This window comes from Pipistrellus hanaki (assembly GCF_964339955.1).
Source record: "Pipistrellus hanaki genome assembly, chromosome: 18".
In the NCBI taxonomy this organism is placed as follows: Eukaryota; Metazoa; Chordata; class Mammalia; order Chiroptera; family Vespertilionidae; genus Pipistrellus; species Pipistrellus hanaki.
Genome location: NC_140520.1, coordinates 26,915,444 through 26,941,510, shown reverse-complemented (window position 1 = coordinate 26,941,510; position 26,067 = coordinate 26,915,444). Strand labels below are relative to the sequence as shown.

The 26,067-nt window shown below is 37.6% G+C and overlaps 1 protein-coding gene across 5 annotated transcripts in view; it reads right to left on the bottom strand.

Moving 5' to 3' along the window:
* The window catches only part of LPGAT1 (lysophosphatidylglycerol acyltransferase 1), a 246,955-nt gene that overhangs the window by 21,573 nt on the left and 199,315 nt on the right, over positions 1-26,067 (bottom strand). For all 5 annotated transcript variants that reach the window (XM_084865561.1, XM_084865560.1, XM_084865559.1 and 2 more), the window contains 3 exons: positions 7,617-7,735; positions 5,651-5,746; positions 1,854-2,127 (listed from right to left, as the gene is read on the bottom strand). In XM_084865561.1, the coding sequence (XP_084721687.1) occupies positions 1,854-2,127; positions 5,651-5,746; positions 7,617-7,735 (489 nt within the window). The remainder of the gene's footprint in view (positions 1-1,853; positions 2,128-5,650; positions 5,747-7,616; positions 7,736-26,067) is intronic.

Here is a 26,067-nt window from a genome sequence, read left to right as displayed (position 1 = left end):
TTCCCAAGGAAACAAACATTTTTCTTCATCATTGGTCATCTGCATGAAAATTGTCCCTACATCTGAGATCCACATCACTACAGCGGACTGACTGGGTAAAACGATTTAAAAACAGCAGTCTTAGTGAGTGCAACAAATCCTATTTGGAAGTCCTTTGCCTTCAAGTTTTGGCTTGGCTGACATTGCCACCTTGTCTCTCTAGCAGCAAAGCTATTCTGAACTTTCCTTTTCTATTAAAAGACTTTCCAATTTGTCTTCTTAATAGATGATGAAAGATGAAGAGAGCTGTCTGCCAAGTATTCGCTTAGAGAAAAAAATAATAATAAAAGGAAAACTCAGTGTAATCTCACAGGCATTATTTTTATGTCTGGTCCGTATTGTCATTTAAAAATAAATATTTTTGAGGAGCTATCATTTCTATTTTTACTTTTTCTAAAGAGTATTTTTTTAAAAATAGCAAAATGCTACTAAGGAAATAGGCCTCCTGAGTTTCTTTCAGCTTCTGTCACCAAACTGTCATAGTGTCAAACTTGCTCATAACAGTCTTCACGTTGTTGGCACAAACTTGTCTGCAAATCTTCACAATTCACCAGGCTATCTCCAAGATTTGCAGTTGCAGCTTTGAGTGTGACTTACTTTCTCCTGGCCATACAAGTAATAGACTGGTATACTCATTATTTTAAAAAATACAGAAACAAATAAGAAATGAGAAAAAAAATCATAATGTTACAATTCACAGTTAATATTTTGATATCTTTCACTCATTTTCTACTAACTTATTGTTTCTATCTGTGGGCTCAGATTGTCTGCACCAGAGTTGTATGTTTCTCTCACTCCACTAGCATTAGAGTGTGTAAGTATCTTTCCAAGCCAAAAAAACACAAATATCATTTATAAAGGCTGTGTTGTATTCTGCTGTATGGATACTTTATAATTACCATCCCATCTCATTTCTGGCTATTTCCAACTTCTTTGCTGTTATAAATAATGCTGTGACAAACGTTCAGACTATTTTTTTTTTAAACTGATCTTAATTGTTGAAAGTAAAGATTATTTCCTTTTAACAAGAATTTTTTGCAGTGGGGTAACTGAGTCATTTATCAACATTTTAAGGTTATTAAATAATGCCAAACTGTATTAAATTCATTCTCTGCATTAAAAACAAACAAAAAAGCTTTCTAAATTTTATAAGTGAAAAAATTTTCATTACTACTTTTATTTGCATGTCTATTTTTAGTTTCACAAATTAGTCACTTCTCTCTCCCTATGTCTTTTACTCTAGCTATTCCACTTCTAGGCATCTACACCTCAGAAATCCTTCCACAAAAATGTAAATATATTTACAGGAGCTTTTACCATAGCAATGAGAATCACAAGGAGTAAAAATAGGGAAGGTAAGGGAAAGATAAGTTTGACTTCATGCATTTCTGTATTATTTGAATGAATTATTGTAAGCATGAACTACCTTTGTATGTAGAAACAACCTTTAAAATTGTATTTCAGCCGAAACCGGTTTGGCTCAGTGGATAGAGTGTCGGCCTGTGGACTGAAAGGTCCGACGTTCGATTCCGGTCAAGGGCATGTACCTTGGTTGGGAGCACATCCTCAGTAGGGGGAGTGCAGGAGGCAGCTGGTTGATGTTTCTCTCTCATTAATGTTTCTAACTATCTATCCCTCTCTCTTCCTCTCTGTAAAAAATCAATAAAATATATTTAAAAAAATTGTATTTCATCTTCTCTCCGAGTATCATTTCTATTTGACAAAAATTATAAATATAGAAAAGAACAACGTTATCTGGAACTCCAGAAAATCCTTAATTCAACAAAGGCAAAAAATGCTAACAATCATCATACCTAATTCTTTAACATCTCCACCTGCTGGACTTCCATTTTGCTGTCGTGCCACAAGTACATTCAAAATAATTTGTGTTGCTCCAATCCTTGGCAGAGTGACATGTGTAAGAAATGGCAAGTTTTTTTTCTTGGCAAATGCCTGACTTGTTTCCCGCCTCTTCCTGAGGAAGCCCCCTTCTGGAAATAAAACAATCCATTTTCGATCTCTGTTCCTGTAATTATTTTCTAGGTGCTTCCTGAGAAGCAGCAGCTGTTTGTCACGATGAGATTTTCCCTAGAAGGTAGACACACATAATAAGTATAGGTATATGTGACATTAAACTACTGTAAAATTAAATAGTAGTAACAGCTTCTAGAGTAAAATCCAATCATAGACTAGAATGGTGATTTCCCTCAACTTACCGCCTATCTTGACCAAAGTGGTAAAAAGAAGTTATTAGTATTATATAAATAAATCCTTCTTTCTAAAGAAAAAAAAATGCTTTAATTGCCCCTGAAAGTTCATTCATTCATCAATTCCGTGACTGTTTACTGAGTGCCTCCACCTCGCTGGGCAATGTCCTACTGATGGGGGTGTGGGGGATCTTATAATCTGATAGATAGAGCACCTGCATTAATAACCATATTACTTTTAAATAACCATATTACTTTTAAATCCTAGAATACATATACTTATATGTGAACAGAGGGTTAAATTTCTTATATGGGAACAGAGGATTACGTTTTATTTCTTAGGCAGTTGCACCTGCTTACCTCCTTTGATCACGAACAAAGTGATTGATGAAGTGACTCAACTGTGGATGATGGACAATGCACCCAGCAAGCAAGCAGACCATTAAGCATGGTCAGGCCAACCCCATAAAGAGTCAAGACATCATCTCATCACTTGATGACCAAGAACAATAGCTGAACTCTGCAGACCTCCGGGACTCCATGTAGTTGCATTTGGGCCTCACCCTAGCCATTCCCCTTAATAATCCTGTCCCCTGCACCTTGCTGCAAGACAAGCTCCCTGTCTTTTTGGCTGGCTGGCCTTCTCAATAAACGCCTGATATGATTCAACCCTGCCTGCGTTACTGGACATTGCCACAGGCAGCCCAAGCCTACCTGTGGGTTTCCCAGAAACACTAAACACCAGAGACAGAGAAGTAAGCGACCCTCATATAGGTTACTCAAGTGGAGAAGACAGAAAATGAGTGAAAATTCAACTGGCGATAAGTTTTAGGAAGAAAGAATAAGATTATAGAGAGGGTCAAGATGTTCAAGGAGCCCAGGCCAGGATGGCTCAGTTGTTGAGTGTCGTCCAATGCACCAAAGGTCAATGGGGAGAAAGTAAACAAACAAAGGGGACATCTGTAATACTTTCAGATATTAAAATATAAAGATAAATTTTTAAGTTATTTTTTTAATTTTTATTTATTTCAGAGAGGAAGGGAGAGGGAGAGAGAGAGAGAGAAACATTAATGATGAGAGAGAATCATTGATTAGCTGCCTCCTGCATGCCCCCTACTGTGGAAGGAGCCTACAACCTGGGTTTGTGCCCTTGACTGGAATTGAACCTGGGACCCTTCAGTCCACAGGCTGATGCTCTATCCACTGAGCCAAAGCAGGTAGGACCATAAAGATAAATTAAAAAAAAAAAAAAAAAAATCTACTGGCTCTAGTGACAAAAAGATTAAGGAGATAAATTAGAAGACTTTTGCAGTTGTCCAGACAAAGGTATTTGAATATGGTACATTGACATTTGACTATGGTACATTGATGAGAGGTGAATTACATTCAGGAAGAAAAAAAAATTGAAAGTCAAACTAACAAGACAAGATGCACTGGATTTTAGGGAACGAAAGAGGGTCTTGAGAATGAAAAGAGGAATCCAGAAAAAATTTCATGAAGTCCCCAAACCCACAACTAAATATTACAAAGGTTCTTCCTTCCAGTATGATCAATTCACTAATAATTTTCCAGCCAATGCAATTACAGAAGCTCCCTAAAATAATCTGTAAGCTTTCAGTCTTGAAATTATTCCAAATGCAAAACAAGTAAGACATTTTCTTAGCTATTTTACTGAATTGAATTATGATTAAGCTTCATGTATGTAAGTTCTCAAGTCTATTTGTAAAATATTTTTAATACTCTTGGAAATAACTTGTCAAAATCATCTAGTAGCAAAGTCCCAAGAGATTTTCTTTACCATTAATATATTTTCCTCTCCCCTCCTTCCATATTATAGGTTTTGCTACTATCTAGCAAAGAATTTACAAATCTCTCTGATATTTAAGTATGCAAGACTATATATTGTAATAAAAAAATGCTTTAGAGTGCATTATTTTCTACTTTTATCCTCTCAAAGAACACCAATAATTTAGTATAAGTTAGCCTCTTTTTGTTAACTGAGAATCATATTAGGATCACTTATTATACCATACTACACTATAAATTCAATAATTTCCTTAGACTCCCATGATGCAAAAGACACAGCTAGTTTTTTATCTAGATTCCCCTAAACTGCTATGCTTCAATTATTGAGATACTCTGAAATATTAGGCTAGTTTCTTTGTTGTTCTGGTCACTATTTATTTTGTCTCAACTTTGTGGCCAATCCTCACTTCCAATTCTCCCTGAGGTTCCAGAGCATAATCTGTTCATCTCTGCTCAGAAGAACCAAGGGTGTTTCCAGAAGAAACCAGTTAACTGCATAGCATGTGAAAAACAAAAATGTGTTCTGTACATAAAAACATCTGAAGTAAAGAATACGTGTTTTATGACACCTATTTTCACAGAGTTTAGAATTTTCTTACATACTTCCAGCTTATTTCTTAATTTGTGGTTCTTAGGAAAGGTTTAATTAGATTCACTAGTTATTCATTAAGTACTTATTATGTATAAGGTACTGCACAATCCTGGTTTAATTTGCCAAATATATGAACACCAGTTCAAGTGTGGCATTACCATACATAAAAACGCTTGCATATTTCAGCTGCCCATTTCTGAAAAAATAAAGTGTGTGAAACCAGTAGCATACAGGAGGGAAATACTATAACGTAGTGCTGACTTGATAAGAAGCTGTGATACTTTTTCCTACACACTAAATTATTCCTAATGCTTGGGACTCAATCCCAACCCACCTTCTTTTATCAAACCCATACTCATTCTCTGTATGTATACCAAATATCTTTTCCTCTAAAGTTTTTCTGGATTCACAGAAATTTGATGTACTCACTTTTCCTACTATGAATTCTCAAAATATTTCCTCTTATTTAATAATTTCTCTACTGTTAATTTACATACCTTATATAACAGTGTATTATAAATAAAAATAATAGTGATAATATAGATGATGGTAGTGGTGATCATGACAAATATGACGACAAAGGTAGCAGGTACTGTGCTGAGTGCCTCACAGGTAGTACTTCATTTAATCCCTACAACAACCCTATGAGGGGAGCACCTATTACTCTTAGTTGAAAAATGAGGAAACTTTGAGAGTTTAAATAACTTGCCCAATTCACATAACTACAAAGTAGAGGAGCTGAGAATATGGCAGGTGCTTGATAGGTATTTATTGAACGTTGTTCTGTTTAGATGGGAGAAGGAGGGTAGAGATTAGAATGTTTACGGAATCAGCACTTTAATGCTTATGCGGACTCAAGCTCAGATTGAAATAAATGATTTAGGGAATAAAGAGTCAGAGGAACGCTCCCTGACTTCACCTGCTCTAATTGGTTTTGTTATGCCTTTCTGTATAATAAAGAACCAGTTTGATCAGGCTATCACTGTGGGGGGAGCTCACTACTCACCTGTCTTATAAAGAAGTCTCCATGAATTAGAGAAACAATTCCAAAGTTTGTGTACTTAAAAATATGATCCATCAACCACATCATTTGAGCAACAACCTGAAATATTTAAAAACAAGAAATAATTAAATGTTGTCTATAGTCTAGACAATTCTCTGTTGAGAATATTTTCTTTTGAATGTACCATGGACTATGAAATAAATCCAGTAAACAAACCTACTTGTAAATATAAATTAATACTGCCCTAACTTATCAGACAATAAGTAAAGATTATAATACTTTCTGCTCTGTATTTCTCAATTACTCCTTTATGAAAGATTTTAAAATTTCAAATTGTCCAATAATATCAGATCATAAAAAATGTTTAGTATAAGTACTCAGAAAACAAAAACAAAATTATTCTGAACAGAAAAAGAAACCGTAGACAAACTAACTGAAATCTTTTTACAAAGAAAACTTTCTTTTGTCCACATTATTGATGAATTTCAGATTAGCTATGTTTGGTTAATACAGTTATCATCTATGTCAAACTGGAGTTAGAATAATAATGTTAGGCATATTTATACGGACCATTTGAATTATTCTTTGAGATTCAAAACTAATTAAGGACACTGAATAATCACTATAAGTGTAATTATCATATCAGTAAGAATAAAAATAGTAATTGGGGATTTTTTATACAAAGCCAAATAAACTAATTTTTACAAAATTTTAACATTATGAATTTAGGAGACAGACAATAAATATTACTAGAAGTACAAACATACCTATACAGTGATATATTTTTAACAATTCAAGATTCTGAATTGAAGAAAGGATTGAATTTATTCCACATTCCAGCAAGATAATACCTCTGCTTTTCAGATAAATAAGAAAAACAGACTCCATAATAATCAAACATATTTTCCTTGACTCTCACCTCATTTTATGACCCCTGACCTACTGAATAAAAATCTCTAGGATCAAAGCACCCCAGTCTTATTCATGCCTTGGTATTTGGCCAAAACTTTCTCTAAAGAACAAGGCCCTTGTTTCATTTCTTTGCCTTATTAAAATTCTCCTTCAAGGTCAAGTTTATGTCCTGTTCCCTCCACAGAGTTTTCTATATCCATCCAGTACATTGTGAGCTCACCTGCCACTGAATATTTCTCACTGTGCAATTATGTATTGCTTGCTATACCCTCCCTCCACCTACCACTGGCCTGTTAACTCCTTTAAGAGTAGAAGAGAGTCTCATAGGATGGTATTCTATATTTATAGTCACTGACCATGAATATGAAGTAGTCAATAAATTCCTACTAATTTGTTTATTTACTATTAGGCCAAATATTGGCTCTATTAACTTTATATACTTTCTATTTATTTCATTTTCTATGAATAGAACCTCGTTAACTTCTCCTAAGGTGATAATTCCTTTCATACTAAAAACAATTTATTTTATACCCATCTAGTATATAAATCTATTTTTAGTTATCATAGAAGCAATGTAAATCAAGAGTTCACACAGAGCCTTAGCAACATTAAATGAGTCTGATATTTTCTTTTCAATATGCTTTACAAATGAAAACCAAAATAGTATTTGCCTTATTTTCCTTTGGCTAAAGATCCTCAAATTCACTGACCAACTTTATTCTTCCATATTAAGGAATACTGCTTTTTGTGTGTGTATTTCTCTAAGTGCAATTTACCACTTTACCTCAAGACAGCCCCCAATTTTAACCATACTAACTTTGTTAACAAAACAGCTTTATGGGGATATAATTCACATTATCCCCGTCATTCCCCCCCCCCCCCCCCCCAAACTCCTCTTCTGGAGTAACTCAGAATTACATATTTTTTCTTCTAAATTTCTCTAAATTTTCAGGAAAAATCTACATGTTAAAGTCTATGTTCCAAACCATAAGGTACTTGAATTGGTTCGGTTAACCTCCCCTTTCTGCTGTCCACTTCCTCCATCAGGATGGCTTACCAGCCCTTTGTCCTGGAGGCACATCATCAGAGTGCACACGTCTCCTGTTGCCTGATGATTCACCAGCATTACTGCTTCATCGTCCATAACTGCTTTAACATCGTCTCCCCATTCCATCACTGTGAGAATAAACAAGCTGTCATTTTAAAGGTTTTTACATTACTAAAAACCTTATATTAGAAAAACATATCTATTAATAATGATACAACACTTAGCTAAAACTTCTGCAACTTCAGAACTTTATTTCTTATAAAAATCAGGATATTGATATAACATTTTGCAGAGCCCCCAAACATCCATTAAAATATAAAATGGTCAGACTCTTTGATCTAGCAGTTCTACTTGTTAAAATTTATCCTACAGAAACATTTGTCCACATAGGCAAAGAGATATGAATAAAGGATGTTTATGGCAACTTATATGTTCATTAATAGAAGAATGGATAAGAAAATTATGATATAATGGAAGAGTATAAATCCATTAAAAGAATGAGGGTATTTCTATACCCTCACCCAAAAAGGACTTACCAAGTAAACAGATAAAAATCATAAAACAGTGTATATAGTACGATTACATATTTTTAAATAAGAAATAACATTTATATGTTATAAATACAATGAAAAAAGCCTAAGGGAATGAATCCCAAACTATTAATACTGATCATTATTAGGAAATGAGTTCCAGAGCCCTTCAAATTCTGTTTTAGAAATAATATATACAAATATTACAAAAACATGTTAAGTATTTTCATTTTAAAATAAGAAAATAAAGAGGTTACATTTATTAAAAATCTCCAGATAAAAAGTCATTGAGCCAAGACCTATGTGTGCACTCCAAGGAAAACCAGTGGTATCCGCATGAGGTTATGCCTTATTTTATAGTAAATTTACCTCACAGAAAAAAATAAAATTGAACACCAGATTTGAACATTAGTATCCTACAAAGAAGCCTGCGACATGAATGATCAGAGGCTGATTATACACTAGTATTTGCTCATCTCACTCACTGCTGTAAGGAAAGAAGTCAAGACACCTGTAGGTCATCGTTCTGGATGAAATAGGGATGAGGAAACCTGGAGCCTCTTCCTTCACCTCCTCCAGCCTCCCAGCCTCCCTCCCTCCCTCTCTCCCTCCTTCCTTCCCTCCCCACTCATGCTTCACTGTCACTCCACTACAACTAAGCTCCTCATGATAGAGTGGAGCTCTTCCGAAGAGCTCATTAGAAAGGGGTTCTGCTAATTTTTTCTTTCTAATGGATGCCTTGCTTAAATATTTTAACATTCATTTCAGATCTCTTAACATTTTTAATAAGGAAATTTTCGGCTGGGTTGAACATACAGGGTGGGGAAAAAGCAGGTGTACAGTTGTTTGTAAAGAAAATAATACAATAATTAATAAATAACAATACAAGAATAAACTCTGTTTTACATGCTCACATCTGTAAACCTACTTTTGCCCCTACCATGTACATTAAGTTGTGATTCCCACTTGCAAAGTGAGGTATTCCAATCACTCCATCAGATATAGTACTAATACTCAAATAGCTTACACTGTGTGGGAAAATTTTTCTTTTCATTATTTATTTATTTATTTATAGTTCTCACTTGAGGATATTTTTTTCATTGACTTCTAGAGAGTGGAAGGGAGGGAGGGAAGAGAGAGAGAAAGAGAGAGAGAGAGAGAGCCGAAACCAGTGTGGCTCAGTGGTAGAGCGTCGGTCTGCGGACTGAAGGGTCCCAGGTTCGATTCCGGTCAAGGGCATGTACATTGGTTGCGGGCACATCCCCGGTAGCGGGTGTGCAAGAGGCAGCTGGTCGATGTTTCTCTCTCATTGACGTTTCTAGCTCTCTATCCCTCTCTCCTCTCTGTAAAAAATCAATAAAATATATTTTTAAAGAGAGAGAGAGAGAGAGAGAGAGAGAGAGAGAGAGAGAGAGAGAGAGAGATAACAATGTGAGAGAGACACATTGATTGGCTGCATCTCTCAGGAGCCCTTACTGGGTCTAGAGAACCTGCAATGGGAATTGAACCTCAACCCTTTGGTCCTCAGGCCGATGCTCTAACCACTGAGCACACTGGCTAGGCAATTTTTAAAATGAATGCGGTATGGACACTGCACCTCAGGATGTTCAGTAATCGTAAGGAACGAGGTGGAGTAGAGGTAGAACAGTGGGAGAGCCCAGGCTCCTGCCCCACGGAGTAGCACTAACTTCCCTCCACAGTGCCCATCCTTTCCCAAGCTCCCTATTCAGTTTGGCTGACATGCTAACTTTACCGAAACATATTTAAACAGCTACTACATCATTCATTGCTGGGGGAATAGGAATTGGTGCAATAATTTTGGCAATATATCAAAATTAAGAAATGTGAAAATCTTTTTTACCCAGTAATTTTATTCTAGGGATTCATCTTACAGAGTTACTTACTCATGCAAAATGACATGTACCTAAGGCTATAGCAGCATTGTTTTTAAGAGCAAAGATAGACTAGGAGGATAAACTAACTAAAATGTATGAAAAATTGAAAAAATGGTGGTTTCCAGGAGGAAGAAATGGGAAGTTGTTTAATTAGTATAGAGTTTTGATTTTGCGATATTAAAAATTTCTGGAGTTTGGTTATATAATAATGTGAATATATTTAATACTGAACCATACACCTAAAAATGGTTAAGATAGTAAGTTTTATGTTATATGTATTTATCACAATTAAAAATAAAAAAGAAAGACTAGTTAAGTAAATTATAGTATATCTGTGCAACAGAATATTATGCAATTATAGCATTTGTATACTGATATAGAATAGCATACTATAATAAAAGCAAAGTATAGAATAGTGTGTGAAGAACGCCATCAATTGGGTTTTCAAAAAGGACTGAGGAGAATTCATTTACTAAATGAAAACTCACCACATCCTGCCTCTATTGACAACCCCTCAATGGAAACACACACACACACACACACACACACACACACACACGCACACCATTCTTTTATTAATTCATTCCTCATTCAGTAAATCAGCATCAGGCAATGTTAAGTGTCATGGGTTTAAAACAAATAAGAACAAATGTATTATTCTAATAGCAGTTGAAATGCTCCAGAAAAGTCTGGATGAAAGAGGGGAGGGAAACCAGGAGCCACCTGCTTCCCCTCCTGCAGCCTCTCTCCCTCCTCAATCACACTCCACTGTCACTCCCCTACAACTAAGCTCCTCCTAACAGAGTGGAGCTCCAGAATAGTCCAGCTGGTTCTATAAATATTGAGCTGTGTGGAAAGTCTTCTGGTCCCACATCTATATAAATAGATATTTCATAACCAAATATTTCTTTAGTGCAATCTCTGCTACATAAATGGAACACACGAGAGCCCTGGCCAGAGTGGCTTGGTTGGTTGGAGCGTGGTCTCGTGCATGGAAAGGTCTCAGGTTCCACTCTGTCAGGGCACTTACCCAGGCTGCGGGTTCGGTCTCTGATCAGGATGCATGCAGGAGGCCATCAGTTGATGCTTGTCTCTCCCATGGATGCTTCTCTCTCTCTCTCTTTCTCTCTCCCCTTTCCTCTCTCGCTAAAATGAAATTTTAAAAAATGCTTTTTTTAAAAAAGAAAGAAAATACTAGTTACCTAGGGGAAGCATGTATGTAAATATAACTGCAAATGAAGATGCTTTTTACATAAACTGTATCTTACCTGTCTGCTTTTATATAAAGTGTGTTGGTTTAAATCTCAAAATACAAATTAAATTTAGAACCCTCTGTACTGGGTTGAATAGTGTCCCCCCATAATTTACATCTGTCCTAAATCTGTGAATTTGGCCTTATTTAGATAGGAACAGGTCTTTGCAGATGTAATCAAGTTAAGATGAGATCCTACTGGATTAGGGTGGGCCCTACTAACCCTAAATCCAATATGACTGTCGTTCTTAAAAGAAGAGGGAAATTCGGACACAGATACAGAAGAAGAGTAACATGTAACAACAGAGGCAGAGGTTAGAGTGATGTGTCTACAAGCCAAGGATTGTGGATAACCAACAGAAGGAAGCAAGAGGCAAGGAAGGATCTTCCCCGAGAGCCTTCAAAGAGCATGGCCCTCCCAACACCTTCATTTCACACTTCCAATCTCCAGAACTATGAGAGAACACATTTCTGTCGGTTTAAGCCACTCAGTCTGTGGTGCTCTGCTATGGCAGGTCTCAGGACCTAATATGCCCCACCCACCTCAACCCCACTCACCCTTTCTCTTTCTTTTCCATTCGATTCCCCCACAAATTATTGTGTGTGTGTGTGTGTGTTTTAAATCAAATATAGGAAAAGAACTGTATTATACTTTTAAACATCTAGACATTTCAAGAAACATCTAACATTATTATAAATAGTTCTCAATGTTCATCTTTATAATACTTTCAAAGTAAAAATCGAGTTACTAATCCACTACACATATTTTATCTCTCAGCCAAATGTGTTTTCAAAGTAAATGTCAATTTACTAAGACTCACATGGCATACTAAATCAAACAAGTGAAGGTACTGGATCAACTTTTTATTAAGAAATTCTGATGTAGCAAAAAGTCATGTTTAATTTTGTAATAATTTAAATATTATTCAACAATAAACTTAATATATAATATATATGGTATTCTTCTTCTACTATACTTTTACCATATTATATACTCCAAAGATGACTGTTATAGAGTTATATGACTAACAAGATCAAAATAAAATGCTTAGAGAAAAAACATTTATTTTATGTATAAAGTACTATGTTCCTCAGAGCATATCTGCTATCCCAGAACCAGTAAGTATAATGATGAAGCCAATAACTTAACCAAGGAATAGAATTATTTGCATGTTACAGAATTGAAGCTATGGATGCCTGCCAGTTCTTGCATTGAACTTGATTAGAAGAATAAAAATATTTTAACACACTGTTCTGTAAAATGAATTCTCAAAAAATAATTGGGTCATGTCCACTAGTTCCAAAGGGAATAAAGGAAAACTGAATAAAAACTGGAAGAGAAGTTTGCTAGTTGTAACGGAACTTTGAAAATTCTTGTTAAAAACCACAGCCAAAGATGATCACCTACTACTACTACTACTACTACTACTACACACACACACACACACACACACACACACACACGCACACACTAATTCTTCCCAAAAATTTATAAACTAGGATTGGTCAGGACATTTTACATCTCAAAAAGAAAATTTAGCCAAAACTGGTTTGGCTCAGTGGATAAAGCGTCGGCCTGTGGACTGAAAGGTCCCAGGTTTGATTCCGGTCAAGGACATGTACCTTGGTTGCGGGCACATCCCAAGTAGGGGATGTGCAAGAGGCAGCTGATCAATGATTCTCTCTTATCGATGTTTCTAACTCTCTATCCCTCTCTCTTCCTCTCTGTAAAAAATCAATAAAATATTTTTTTTTAAAAAGAAAATTTAAAAAATAACAATTCACCACAAATTCCTTAAAAACAGTGAGGCTAAAGCCATTATACTGACCCACAAGACAGAAGTAATGTGGAGAAGAAAGGTTTAATACATGACCATTATAACTTATCTTTCAAAGTTAAAAAAAAAAAAATTATGCCCGCAAGCGGATGCCACAAACTATTTTCCTACCCTGTACCTCGGTTTTCTCATTTATGAAACATTAATAATATCATTAATGCTACTCAAAACATTGTGAAAATAAATTAGACATAATTGATAGAATCAAGAGATCCTGGGTAATTGGATTACATAAGAGTTGAAGTCACTTTTGAAATGACTATTAATTAAAAGAATCATATGCCTACCGTGTCACGTACAATCAGGTATTCTAATATATATGAATAGTAAAGATTAAAGAACAAAATGGCACATGTAAGAATCTCACATAGCTCAAAAACTGTGGCTTTCAGCAGCTTACATGGAGGCAGATTGGACTGGATTCATCCAAAGTTAGAGGTTAGTAGAGCAAATGGGGCAAGATAAAAAGAGAATGAGGACATAATTAAAGGTGGCCAGGAGAAATAGCTTAAGATACTAATTAATGGAGTGGAGACTGGTCGAGGAAAGGAGCCAAGCAAGAGGGTTATTAACTAAAAGAAAACAAAGGGAGGCCTATTATAATAGAGGTATTTGATGCTATCCCCCTATTTCCACCCTTACCCATCCCATTCAAACTCCCAGAAATAAGGACCAGGCATTTTGAAAAAGCCCCGTGGGTGAATATGATGTATACTTGTAAATAAGAAACGCTGGAATTGGATGAGCTTTCCTTTAAAAAAAAAAAAAAAAAAAAAAAAAAAAGTATACGAAACATACTAGGAAACCATGGTCAGTGCTCTTTTTTGGCACTTAAAATTTAAGAGGTTTAACTTGAGGGGGCAAGGTTTGAGGTGTAGCGTTTGAAAGGGGTGCTTAACTAAAAGAATTATATATTTAGATATATAATTAAATACTGCTAATCTTAATAGAGAACATTTATAGAATGTTTACTACATGCCAGGCATTTATAATTACTAACAGAAAATAATTTATATTATTTTCTCATTTAATCTTCACAAAATTCCAAGTGTACAGATGCAATTATAACCAATTTACAACAGGAGAAAATGAGACACAAAAGAGTAAGCAGTGTTTCCAATTACGCAGAGAGGAAGTAGGGAACTAAGATTCAAAACCACTGTGTCATGCTGTCACTGCTGGCCTGCCACAGGTCAGAGAACCTTGAAGACAGTAACTTGGATAAGTTGCTCACAGAGCCCCTGCAGCTCCCTTGATCATGCTAGGAAGCGATATAGACAAGCCAAGTCCCACAGTCCTCAACAAATAAGGTTGATGGACAGCAGCAATAAAGAGGGACACAGAAGCATATGTCCAATAATTAAGTGTTTTTTTTTGCTCGACAGTTGAATAATAATCAGGTCTAATGAGGCAATGGGGAGAAAATCAATTTTCTTTGGGCGCAGGATGCAGGGATCTTTAATTAACATGGGTAATACAGAATAAGCTCCTTACCCTAGCCTTCTCCATCTCAGCAAAGGGTATCATCACTCACCCAGTCAACTGAAGACAAAACCTAAGATCACCTTTGATTCCTCCTTTTCCTCAGTTCTCCACACTCGATCCATCTTTAAATCATGTGGTCTCTGTCTCCAAAACACCCCCTGCATCCTCTATCCTCTACTCTCAGCCAACCACTGGCTCTGTTGTACTTCTGCAGTGACCTCCTAACTAGTCTTCTCGCTTCCACTCTAGCCACCTGCTGAAAAGAAAGCTTCAGAAAAGATCTTGTTTCCTATTCAAAATACTAATAAAATCAAAGTCATCACTGGCATGCATGAGTTAAAGAAGAACAGCAAAGTCAAAGGTACTAATTAGTAAGTAACTGTTGATTTTATTGTTTTTTTTGTGTTTTTGTTTGTTTTTTAAGGAACCAACATATTAAAACAAACTCAGAGATCAGATAGGGGGTTACCCAAGGGGAAGTGGGTGGGTATTGGATAAAAAAGGGTAAAGGGGTCAATTATACAGTGATAGATAGTAACTAGACTTTTGGGGTGATCAGTTTGTATACAGATATTGAATAATAATGTTGTGAACCTGAACATCTTATATATCAATAATAAACAAACAAGTAGTTAAATAAAATAAACTTCCACTGTTTTCAAAAGGGGAGCTATTGCTATCTTGAGAAAAGTAATTGCTCCTGCAGGCATGAGAACTACAAAACTTTAGCACCCAGCCAACAGTTTATGTTACAATCCCCCAAACCCTACACATTTCCAAGCATCCCACCCCCATCTCCATCCCATGTAAGAACCACTAAGTTAGAGAGCTCAAGATGAGTTAGGTCAATATAGGCCTGTGGTAAAATCAGAGGGAGGTTAAATAACAAACGAGAATAGTACAGACAGCATGAGGCCTAAGCAAAAACGTGCTTATTGGAAACAGATCCTTCCCTCTAATGCCCACCCCTCACTCATTCGGCCCCAGGATATGGCAGCCAGGAGTTTGGAAAAGTCTTCTCTAGAAAATCTGACCAGCTCTAGAGAAAAGATCTAAAAATGCTGACATCTAGGGCTCTCCAATGAAATATTCCAATCAGATTATCCTATAACCAGGCACCAGATTTCTGCATATCTCTCTATATAAAAGCCCAGCGACCTGAACGGCAGAACCACCGGAACGACCAGTGGCTATGGCACGCACTGCGGCAGCCAACCAGCCTGATCCGGGCCCTGATTGGCCCCCCGCCCCCTACCAGCCTGAACCCCAATGGGCCCCCAACACCTGATCGGGAGCAGGGCTGGCCATCCATCCATCTGGGCCCTTCCCTCTGGCTGGCCTGGCCCAATGGGCCCCCATCAGGGTGGGCTGGCTGGGCCCTACCCGTGCACGTATTTGTACACCAAGACTCTAGTTATCTTATAAACCACAGAAAGCCAGCAGGTGAAGGAACTGACATTACGTGGTATGGAGTATTGGGCTGGGCTGTGGGGATGAGGGAGAGTTGTTTTTTATTAAAGGGGGGTTATTTTTTTTAAAAGATAAGAATGTCTTTAGTATCTTTATATCCTGGAAGTCAAGAGCAAAGGTAAAAGGAGATAGTAATTAGTGAAGTGAAGCAAGAGAAATGGGATCTTAACTTTTGATATCTATAGATGGATGAGGGAACAGAAACTGGGGGAGGGAATAGAAAAAAGGGGGAGAGTCTCCAGGTCACAGTCCCAGGCCACCAACCAAATCCAAGGCAAAGTGGGCAATGAGAGGAGTTAAAAACTGACCTAGGAAAGAGAAGAGTTCAGGAAATGATCATGAACATAGATATACTAAGGGGAACACAGCTAGACAAAGTTGGGGGTGTCCCTTAAAATGAAAAAGCAGAAAGCAGACATAAGCATTCACACCAGCCAAATGCCCACGAGGTCTTAAGCAAACAAATTCATAGTTGGAGCTAATATAGCCTCTGCTTTGAGGCTTGACCATATTCCCAAACTTTGAAATCTAGGCTAGTAAAGGAATAAGAATACAACCAGATGAGAAACTAATTAACTGTATCACATAGTAGTACATTTTCCAATTCTGAAGAGCTTTCATTCATAGTCTCTCAATTGCTATAGCAGCTCTATAAGGCACACATGCCAGCTATCAGTCTTACTTAGAGCTGAGGATAGAGACGATATTGTACAGGTAATACTGTAGGTAAGCACTATAAATCTGACTGAAATCCTGTCTAAGGAGAATGCCAACCATTCAGCTAAAAGGGAAGTGTGCTAAGTTTTCATGGCACAATGAAAGCAGCACAGGCTTCGCACAGACCTTCGTTCAGAGGTAGCTCTGTCTCTCTCTAGCTTTATCACCCACCAAAGCTCTATCACCCAAATTGTTTAACTTCCACCAGTCTTCATTATATATAATAACTAGAGGCCCGTTGCAGGAAGATTCCCGCAAGAACAGGGCTTCCGATGGGCTTCCCTTCCACCACTGCCACCTCTCCCACAACTCCCCGCTCTCTCCCCTCCTCCCCCGTGCTTTCCCTGCCAACTCTGCCCCCCACCCCACACCTCACACTTTTCCTCCTGCCACCGCTGCCCTGGTGCTTTCCCTTCCCTCCCATCGTCTCTGCCCCCCACCCCACGCTTTCCCTCCTGCAGCTGCCGTCCCCCCTTGGTGCTTTCCCTCCCGCCACCGCTGCACCATGCTAGTTTTCCCTCCCTCTTCCTTTTATGCTGTCTTCAGGCTTCACTCCTCCCTCCCTCAGCATATGCAAATTAACCACCATCTTTGTTGGGTTAATTTTCATACTTGCTCTGATTGGCTATGGGCATAGCGAAGGTATGGTCAATTAGCATTTTTCTCTTTTATTAGTGTAGATGAGGTGGATAGCCCCTTCCTCTGAGGGCTGTTTTCAGTATTTAAGAAGAAGACACATGAAAGCACTTGCTATCAGGTCCTCGATCAAAGTAAGTCAGGGTACTCTTCTCAAGGGAGGCGTTATCGGTTATCTATGGTTTGCACAGAACTTTGTTTCCTTGCTACAGAATGAAGCAGAAAGGTGTGGGAAAGGCTTTTCTTTTATTTTCTTTTAACAGTTAAGTCTTATCAGAAGATAAATAGTTCCTAAAGGAATCAGAAAAACTAACTCAGAAAGCAAACTATAAACTGAAGTTATCTAAGGTCACAACAAGAAAACATCATTTCAAGATTGGTATTAATAGGATAATAAATGTAAGAACACGGACAGGGGAGAGAATAGAAAGACCAGATACTTAGAATACATTATGGGTGTACGGTTCTCACTGAGCACAGAGTTCAAACCCAGGGTCCATGAGGTCCATGTATGAACTTCAGAGTTTTAAGCCCCTTGAAATTGTTTGTAGAGTTGTCAGCATGTGCAAAGGTGCTGTGGGAAACCAAAAACTATGTGGCACCTCTATCCACATGAGGTCCATGTCAAATCCTCAGAACTTGTGAATGTTACTTTATATGGTAATATACGTGACTAAATTAAGGATCTTGAGAGAAGGAGCTTATTATGGATTATGTGGATGCATCCAAAATCAATGACAAGCCGAAACCTGTTTGGCTCAGTGGTAGAGCCGGTCTGCGGACTGAAAGGTCCCAGGTTCGATTCCGGTCAAGGGCATGTACCTTGGTTGCGGGCACATCCCCAGTAGGGGGTGTGCAAGAGGCAGCTGTCGATGTTTCTCTCTCGTCGACGTTTCTAGCTATCTCTCTCCTCTCATCTCTGTAAAAAAATCAATAAAAATATATATTTTAAAAAAAATCAATGACAAGTGTCCTTATAAGAGACACACCAAATGGAGGAGGGGTAATGTGACTCCAGCGACAGACTGGAGTGATGCAGCCACAAGCCCAGGAAAGCTGTAGCTACGAGAAGCTCTGTAGCCACGAGAAGCTGGAAGAGGCAAGGAATCTCTCCCAAGAGCCTCTGGCAGGATGGCTGACACCTTGGCTTGAATTTTGGGTCTCCAGAAATGTGAGAGAATAAATTTCTGTTGTTTAATCACTTCTGTAGTAATGTGTTATGAAAGTCATAGCACTTTTTTTTGGGGGGGGGGGGGGCGCGGAGGGGAGACATAACTTTCATCTGATTCTAAAGGGATTCTTATGAATCCCAAAAGGTAAAACTACCATTGTAAAGGGTAAAGAAAAACTGTCTATCAACAAAGGAACTAAAAAACTTTTTCCAAACCTGCAGAACAAGTTGTCACTTAGATAAGATCCCATAGTTCATAAATGTTGAAATAAAAAACTAATATGCTATCTTTTGACATCTAATCCAAAATTCACTGCATTACTTCCTGGAGTTCAACTCCATGAGTGCACTAAAAGGCAATGGTTCCCAAACAACTACAAAGCTTGTTTAAAACATAGGCTCCCAGATTCCATCCAGATGGACTGATTTGGAATCGCTAGGGCAGAGGACTTAAAGATCCTCTGGTAATTCAGATGTGCAGGCAAAGTGGACACTACGACTATAAAACAGAGGTCAGTAAACGCTTTCTATAAAGGGTCAGGTTGTAAACATTTTAGGCCACGTCGGTTAAGAGGCAAGATGGAGGATGTTAGATAGGTATTTACATAACAAATGTGTTTTCCAACTAATTTCCAGAAATCGTATTGACCAAATTAAAAATATAAAAGTAATTGAATATAGTAGTCCCCCTAACCCATGGGGGATACATTCCAAGACCCCTGGTGAACGCCTGAAACCATAGATAGAACCAAACCCTGTATGTACTGTTGTTACCTACACATACATAGTTATGATAAAGCCTGATTTAGAAATTAAGCACAATGAAATGTGGATTCTGGTGCAACACTCAGGGTACATGTGCAAAATAAATTATTTAGTATAGATAGAAATATGTGCTTATATTAATCAATCTACACTCTTGAAATATTTTGAATTTGTGCAAATAACTATAGTTTAAATCCTATTTCTAATGTGAAAGCAAACTATCTCACCTTTAATAATCCTATGGTATTTTTTCTCATATACCTGTCTTTACACAAGGAGCAGTGGACTAACATGGCAAGTATTTACAATCAAGACAATATAAAGCCAGGCTTAAAAAAAGAAAAAGAAAAAAAAGAAAAGAAATTAAGCACAGTAAGAGATTAACAACAATAATAAAATAGAACAACTGTAACAACTTACTATTATAAAAGCTATGTGAGCCCTGGCTGGTGTGGGTTAGATTAGACACAGTGTTTCCCAAACTAGAATTTTTGGGAACATATGGGTAAAATTGTATACTTAACTAGAAGTATACAATTTTCCCTATATGCTCCCAAAAATTCTAGGTTAGCACTTCTTAGTTGGGATTCAGGAATCTGTGTTTTAACAACTCCACCAGGTGATTCTCATCATGAGAGAAGTTTGGGAAACACTGGATGAGAGCATCAGCCCGTGCACCAAAGGGTCTCTCAGGCTCGATTCCTGCTCAAGAGCACACACCTGGGCTGCAGGCTCAATCCCTAGCCTCAGTCATGGTGTGTGCAGAAGGCAACCAATCAGTGTATCTCTCTCACATCCATGTTTCTCTCTCCCTCTTCTCTCCATTTCACTCTCTCTAAAAAAAATCAAAGAAAAAAATATCCTCTGGTGAGGATTAACAACAACCACAAACAAAGTTATGTGAATGTCTCTGTAGCCATTATTAAGTAAAACAAGGGGGACTTGAAAATTAGCACTGTGATAGGACAACTGTCAATGTGATAACTGAGACGGCTACTAAATGACTAACTGGCAGTGGGTTACACACAGACAGCATGGATACGCTGGACAGAGATGATTTATTTCAGGAAGATGCAAGATTCCATCAAGCTACTCAGAATGTTGTGCAATTTAAAATGTATTAATTGTTTATTTCTGGAATTTCCATTTAATATTTTTAGGCTGTGGTTGACAGGAGGTAACTGAAACCGAAGAGAGTGAAACCGTGAAAGCAAAACCATGGAGAAGGGTGGACCACGTACAGCTTTCTATAGTGCGGGTCTACTAGAGAAGATGGAATTCTTTTGGGGAGGGATAACATTTCTCTTAACTGGGGTTCAAAGTTAGTGTTTCCTATCATCAAATGGTTCAAAAATGGTAATCTGTAAAAACCTCCAGAACTGGAGGGGATTTACAAAACAAATGGGCAGTGGGCGGGATTTGGCCCAAGGACCAACCACTGTGGAAAGGTATTAAAAAAAAAAAAAAAAAAAAAAAAGGAAGAACAACTCTTGCCCTTAAGTTAAAGAGACAGAATAGCAAAGGTAAAACAAGAGTGAAAAACAGGAAGCAATTTTTTAATGAATGTTTTATGTCATAAAGCAATGAGTCTTAACCATTTCAATTATGAACAGTTTTTTTAATGTCCACATCTGTATCAGACATCTACAATAGCAGTTCTTTTAGCATTGAGTGAAAATATATACAACTAAAAGCAACTATAAAGTCTATAATGCTTTTACGAAATTTCTTATTAATCAAACAAGAAGCTACTTATATTTGAAAAATATTAACATATATTTACAACACATAATTTATTCATCCACAGATGACATTTCAGATTACATAGATTCCTGACCCTCTGAAGAACTATGAAGCACTACAAGAAATCACAGCCCAGCCCTAGCCGGTTTGGCTCAGTGATTAGAGCATTGGCCTACAGACTGAGGGTCCCAGATTCAATTCTAGCCAAGGGCACATGACTGGGTTTCGGGCTCAATCCTCAGTAGGGGGCATGCAGAAGGCAGCCGATTAATGATGCTCTCTCATCATTGATGTTTCTAGCTTTCTATCTCTCTCCCTTCCTCTCTGAAATCAATAAAAATATATTTTAAAAAAGAAAGAAGAAGAAAAAAAGAAATCACAGCCCAAAGGTTAGGAACCATACTTACAGAGTAGATGCCAAAGAGGTTCAGAAAGAAGGAAAGAGAAGAAACTGAAGGAGTGGTGAGTGATATCCAGGAGTTAGATAAGTAGGTAGAAATTTTCACTGAAGAAAAGATCTTGGGGAGAGGAAGAATATCAGAGAAAAACTGCAGAGGGGCTGAGGGGGAGCAGCCTTCCTAAGTAAGAGTTCAGAATAGGAGCAAATTACGCAGGCCGCCTGCCTCCGCCACCTCGGCCAACAGTTAAGTGCTCTCTTGCCCTGATAAGTGTTATCTCATTAAATCTTCACTAAGAACAGTTCCCTAAATACTTTAGTCATGTAAGTGTCCCCAGTTTCATCACGTACAACTCCAAGTGGTTCGACATCTCAACATTTCATCTTAAAAATTAAAAAAATGTAAAAAGCCTTCTCTTGACTTCATTTCTCTCCTGTAACTATCACCCTCTATTCCTTCAGAGCCAAACTTCTGGAAAGTCATCCGTTCATGTCCGCATTTTATCTTCTCCCATTCATCATTTATCTCCAACCCACTCCAATCTAATTTCCACTTCTATCACCTCAATGAAGCTGCTCTTGCCAAATGCAACAAAGGGTAAGTCAGCTCTCAGCCTACATAACAAACTCTCAGCAGCATTCATCAGACCACCGCCCTGACACACAACTGACTTCTGACATCACATTCTTAGGGCAGGCACTCCTTCTGCTTCTCCACTGTTCCTTCTTAGACTCCCCCACTCTCCAAATGTCAGAATCCTCTGAGTTTGATCCGGGGCCTCTAATCACTCAGCACTTACAATCTCCCTAGGTGATCTCATCCATCTCCGTGGCTTTAAACACTATTGGTAATTTCCCAGTCTACTTTTCTGACTCAGGTTTCTCTTCTGAGTTCCAGACTTCATACCCATATGTTTACTTCAGAGCTCCACTTAGATGCTTCTCAGCTATCCTATGCTAATTTTGTATCTTTCCTCTCCATGCTACTCCTCTGGGCTTCCCTAACCACCCAGCAGCTCATACCAGAAACCTCATGGTCATCCTCTGCAACAGAATGAAATGCTGGGCCTCTGTGTTTCCATTTATGCAAGCCTAATTTGTTCCCATGGCCTTCAGGTTAATAGCTTCTTGCATATAGACATGCTAATCATTACAGCAATTCTGCTTGTAGCTTGAGTGTTACAACAATAGCCCCTTACCACAAGGTGCCTCTCCCGAGGAGATGAAGGGAGTATGTACAAAAATAATGATTATGTATCAAAGACTTGCAGGAAATCATGATCAGATCATATCAACTTGAGTCAACAGACTAAGAAGAAGGCTCACAATCTTCCTCAGACCCCTGCTGACACCCAACTGTGTGCAGATGGTAAGCACCTCTTGCCCCTTCCCCTTTCCCTTTTCCTTGACATAAAAGAAACCTAAACTCTATACTTTCTTAAGATGGATTTGAAGCACCACTAAGTCTCCCATCTTCTCAGTTGGTGTCTTCTTGGTCAATAAACTTTCCCATATGCCTAACTCTGACATTTTGAGTGTCTTTCGAAGTGTCGGGTACATTGACTTGGGTCTGGTAAGACTTCTACTGCATGGTCTATGTCCAATCCCTCAGCTAGTTCCTACAATTTTCCTCCTACAAAACTCTCCAATTAGTTCACTTATTTCCATCTCTACTGCCATCACCTAGACCAGGTGTCGGCAACCTACGGCTCCAGAGCCGCATGCGGCTCTTTTGAAGCTTTACCGCGGCTCCTACAACTTGCAACCCTGTGTAAAAATGAAGGTAACGTCTCACAGCCCTAATGTGCTGACACTGTGCACTGAGGTTCAGAAGCAAAAATCCCATTAACCAGGTAAATTAAATATTTTAATTAGCTATTAATTTGCAAAAATATATTTTACATTGTTAAGTGAAAAAGTCCTTTTTTTCCTTCAGATTGACAGCTAACTGCATGATCCGGTATATAGCATTAAGGTAAGAAACAATATATGCAGTGTTATATTTGTTTTAAATGTCGCAATGGTTTTGCGGCTCCCAGGTTTTTTTTTCCTTCGGAAACGGGTCCAAGTGGCTCTTTATGTCTTAAAGGTTGCAGACCCCTGACCTAGACCAAGCAACTATCACCTCACCATTTTCCAGAGGGTATCTCTTGCACATTCTCAGTTCTCTCTGATCCATTTCCACAAAGTCCGCAAAGTATAGAATTACAAATATGAATCTGATCTCACGATCCCCTTACTTAAAATCATTGAATGGTTTCCTCTTAGTATAAATTTCAAAATCCTTAATATGCACTTTAAAAGCCTCAATGGATTTGGCCTTATCAACTCCCCATCACAACCACTCTACTCCTCTCCTCATTCACTCCATACTACAGTCAATCTAGCCTTCCCTTTGTTCCTCAAACATGACAAATCTCTTTCTTCTTCTGTATACTCTGCCCCTTACCCAGCATCACCTGGTCAACTCCTACTTATTCCTTAGTGCTATCTCAATACCACTTTCTCAAGGAGGCGTTCCTCCCTGACACCACTCATTTCCAGATTAAGCCCTCTGTTACTTAATTGCAGAGCCCCTATACTTGTTCTTCGTAGCCCTTCTCACAGTTGTGATTATATGGTTATCACGTGACTCCTGCTGTCTCCCACACAAAACAGTCAACTACAGGAACATAGGAGCTGTGCTGTTTTGTCACTGCTCTCCCACCCCCAGCACAGGGCTTGACAGAGAAAGCACTCAAATATTATTAGAATAGGTGGCTGAATCATTTAGAAGACAGTTAAACATAAATTGCTCTGAAGCATTTCATAGTGATGAAACTGAGGCTCAGAGAAGTTACTTAACTAGCTCAAAGTTATACAACTAGTAAGTGGTGGTGGCAGGACCCAAACTCACATTAACTCAATAGTCAATTTTTAAAAATATATCATATTAACTCTAATATCATACTTAATTTAGCAGTATCTATTCTTCATTAAAAATACAGCATTTTTATATAAATATTTTGGGCTTAAAATGGTTTTAAATGATCATTTCAGCTTTAAAATAAATGCCCAATTCAGTCTCTCGTGTACAAAAATCAATCCTATCCCACCCACAAAAAACAGCCTGCCACTCATTAAAAATGACCCTTGTTCCTTATCCATGTAATCTATACTTTATTCTACAAAATAAATGTAGCTTCTAGTTAATTTTCATCTCTGGAAGGACCTCAATTAACTTTAAAAAATGGAACCATCACATTAGGGGAAAATGTGCATATTGATTTCCATTTTCTAGTAAACTTTTTCAGGTCTCTTTTGGAAACATATTTCATAGTAAACTTAACTATTCCCCAAGCCATCCATCAAAATAAAATCTATTCCAAAAAACCTTTTGGTAGAAATTAGTCTAAATCACATTCTCTAGCATAGAATTTTACAAATTAATAACTTTGCTAACTGGCAGTAGATAGTCAATAAATATTTGGTTGATCAATCACACAAGATACTCCTACAACTAATGTTCTATTTTCTTGAGAAAGTAAATATCATTATTAACAATAACTCCTAGTGAAACACATAACTAATAAGCATTTCTTCAACATAGAGGTAGGAAGGGGTCATTTAACCCATTATAAATATTGTTTTAAAAAACTATTGTCAGTGAACATTTTTAAATCCAAAATAAAGTTAAATTAGGATTTCTGATTCATGACCTAATTATTATTGAAGTTATAATATATAACAAAAAGGATCTTGACTTTTTAAAGAATTAAAATACAATAAAGTATACTTAACATTCAAAACTTATTACAACTCTATAGAAATAAAACGTGTGGTACCGAAACCAGTTTGGCTCAGTGGATAGAGTGTTGGCCTGCAGACTGAAAGGTCCCAGGTTCGATTCCGGTCAAGGGCATTTACCTTGGTTGTGGGCACGTTCCCAGTAGGGGGTGTGCAAGAGGCAACTAATTGATGTTTCTCTCTCATCGATGTTTCTCTCTCTCTTCCTCTCTGAAAAATCAATTATATATATATATATATATAGTGTGGTGCTGGCATAAAGAGAAAAATATACAATCAAAGAAATAGAATTGAGAATCCAGAAATAAACCTATAAGGTCAACTGATTTTTAACTAGAGTACCAAGATCGCTCAATGTGGAAAGAATCATTTTTTCAACAAACTATGCTAGGACAATTGGAAATTCTCATGCAAAAGAAAGGAGTTTGGACCTCTACCATATGCCAGAGAGAAAAATTAATGCTAAATTGATCAGAGACTTAAATATAAAAGCTAAACTCTTCAAAGAAAACATAAGTGTAAATCTTCATGACCTTGGTTGGATAAGGCAACAGTTTCCTAGATATGACATCAAAAGCACAAGTAACCCAAGGAAAAATAGATATGGTATAAATATGGGAAAATAGATACTGAAGATAGAAAGAATCTTATAATTCGAGGTCCAGTGCACGAATTCGTGCACAGATGGTGTCTCAAGAAGGAGGAGCTCCATAATGCAATTGGCCCTCCAGGTGGGCAGTGGGACGCCCTTGCCAGCCAGGGATCAAGATCCAAC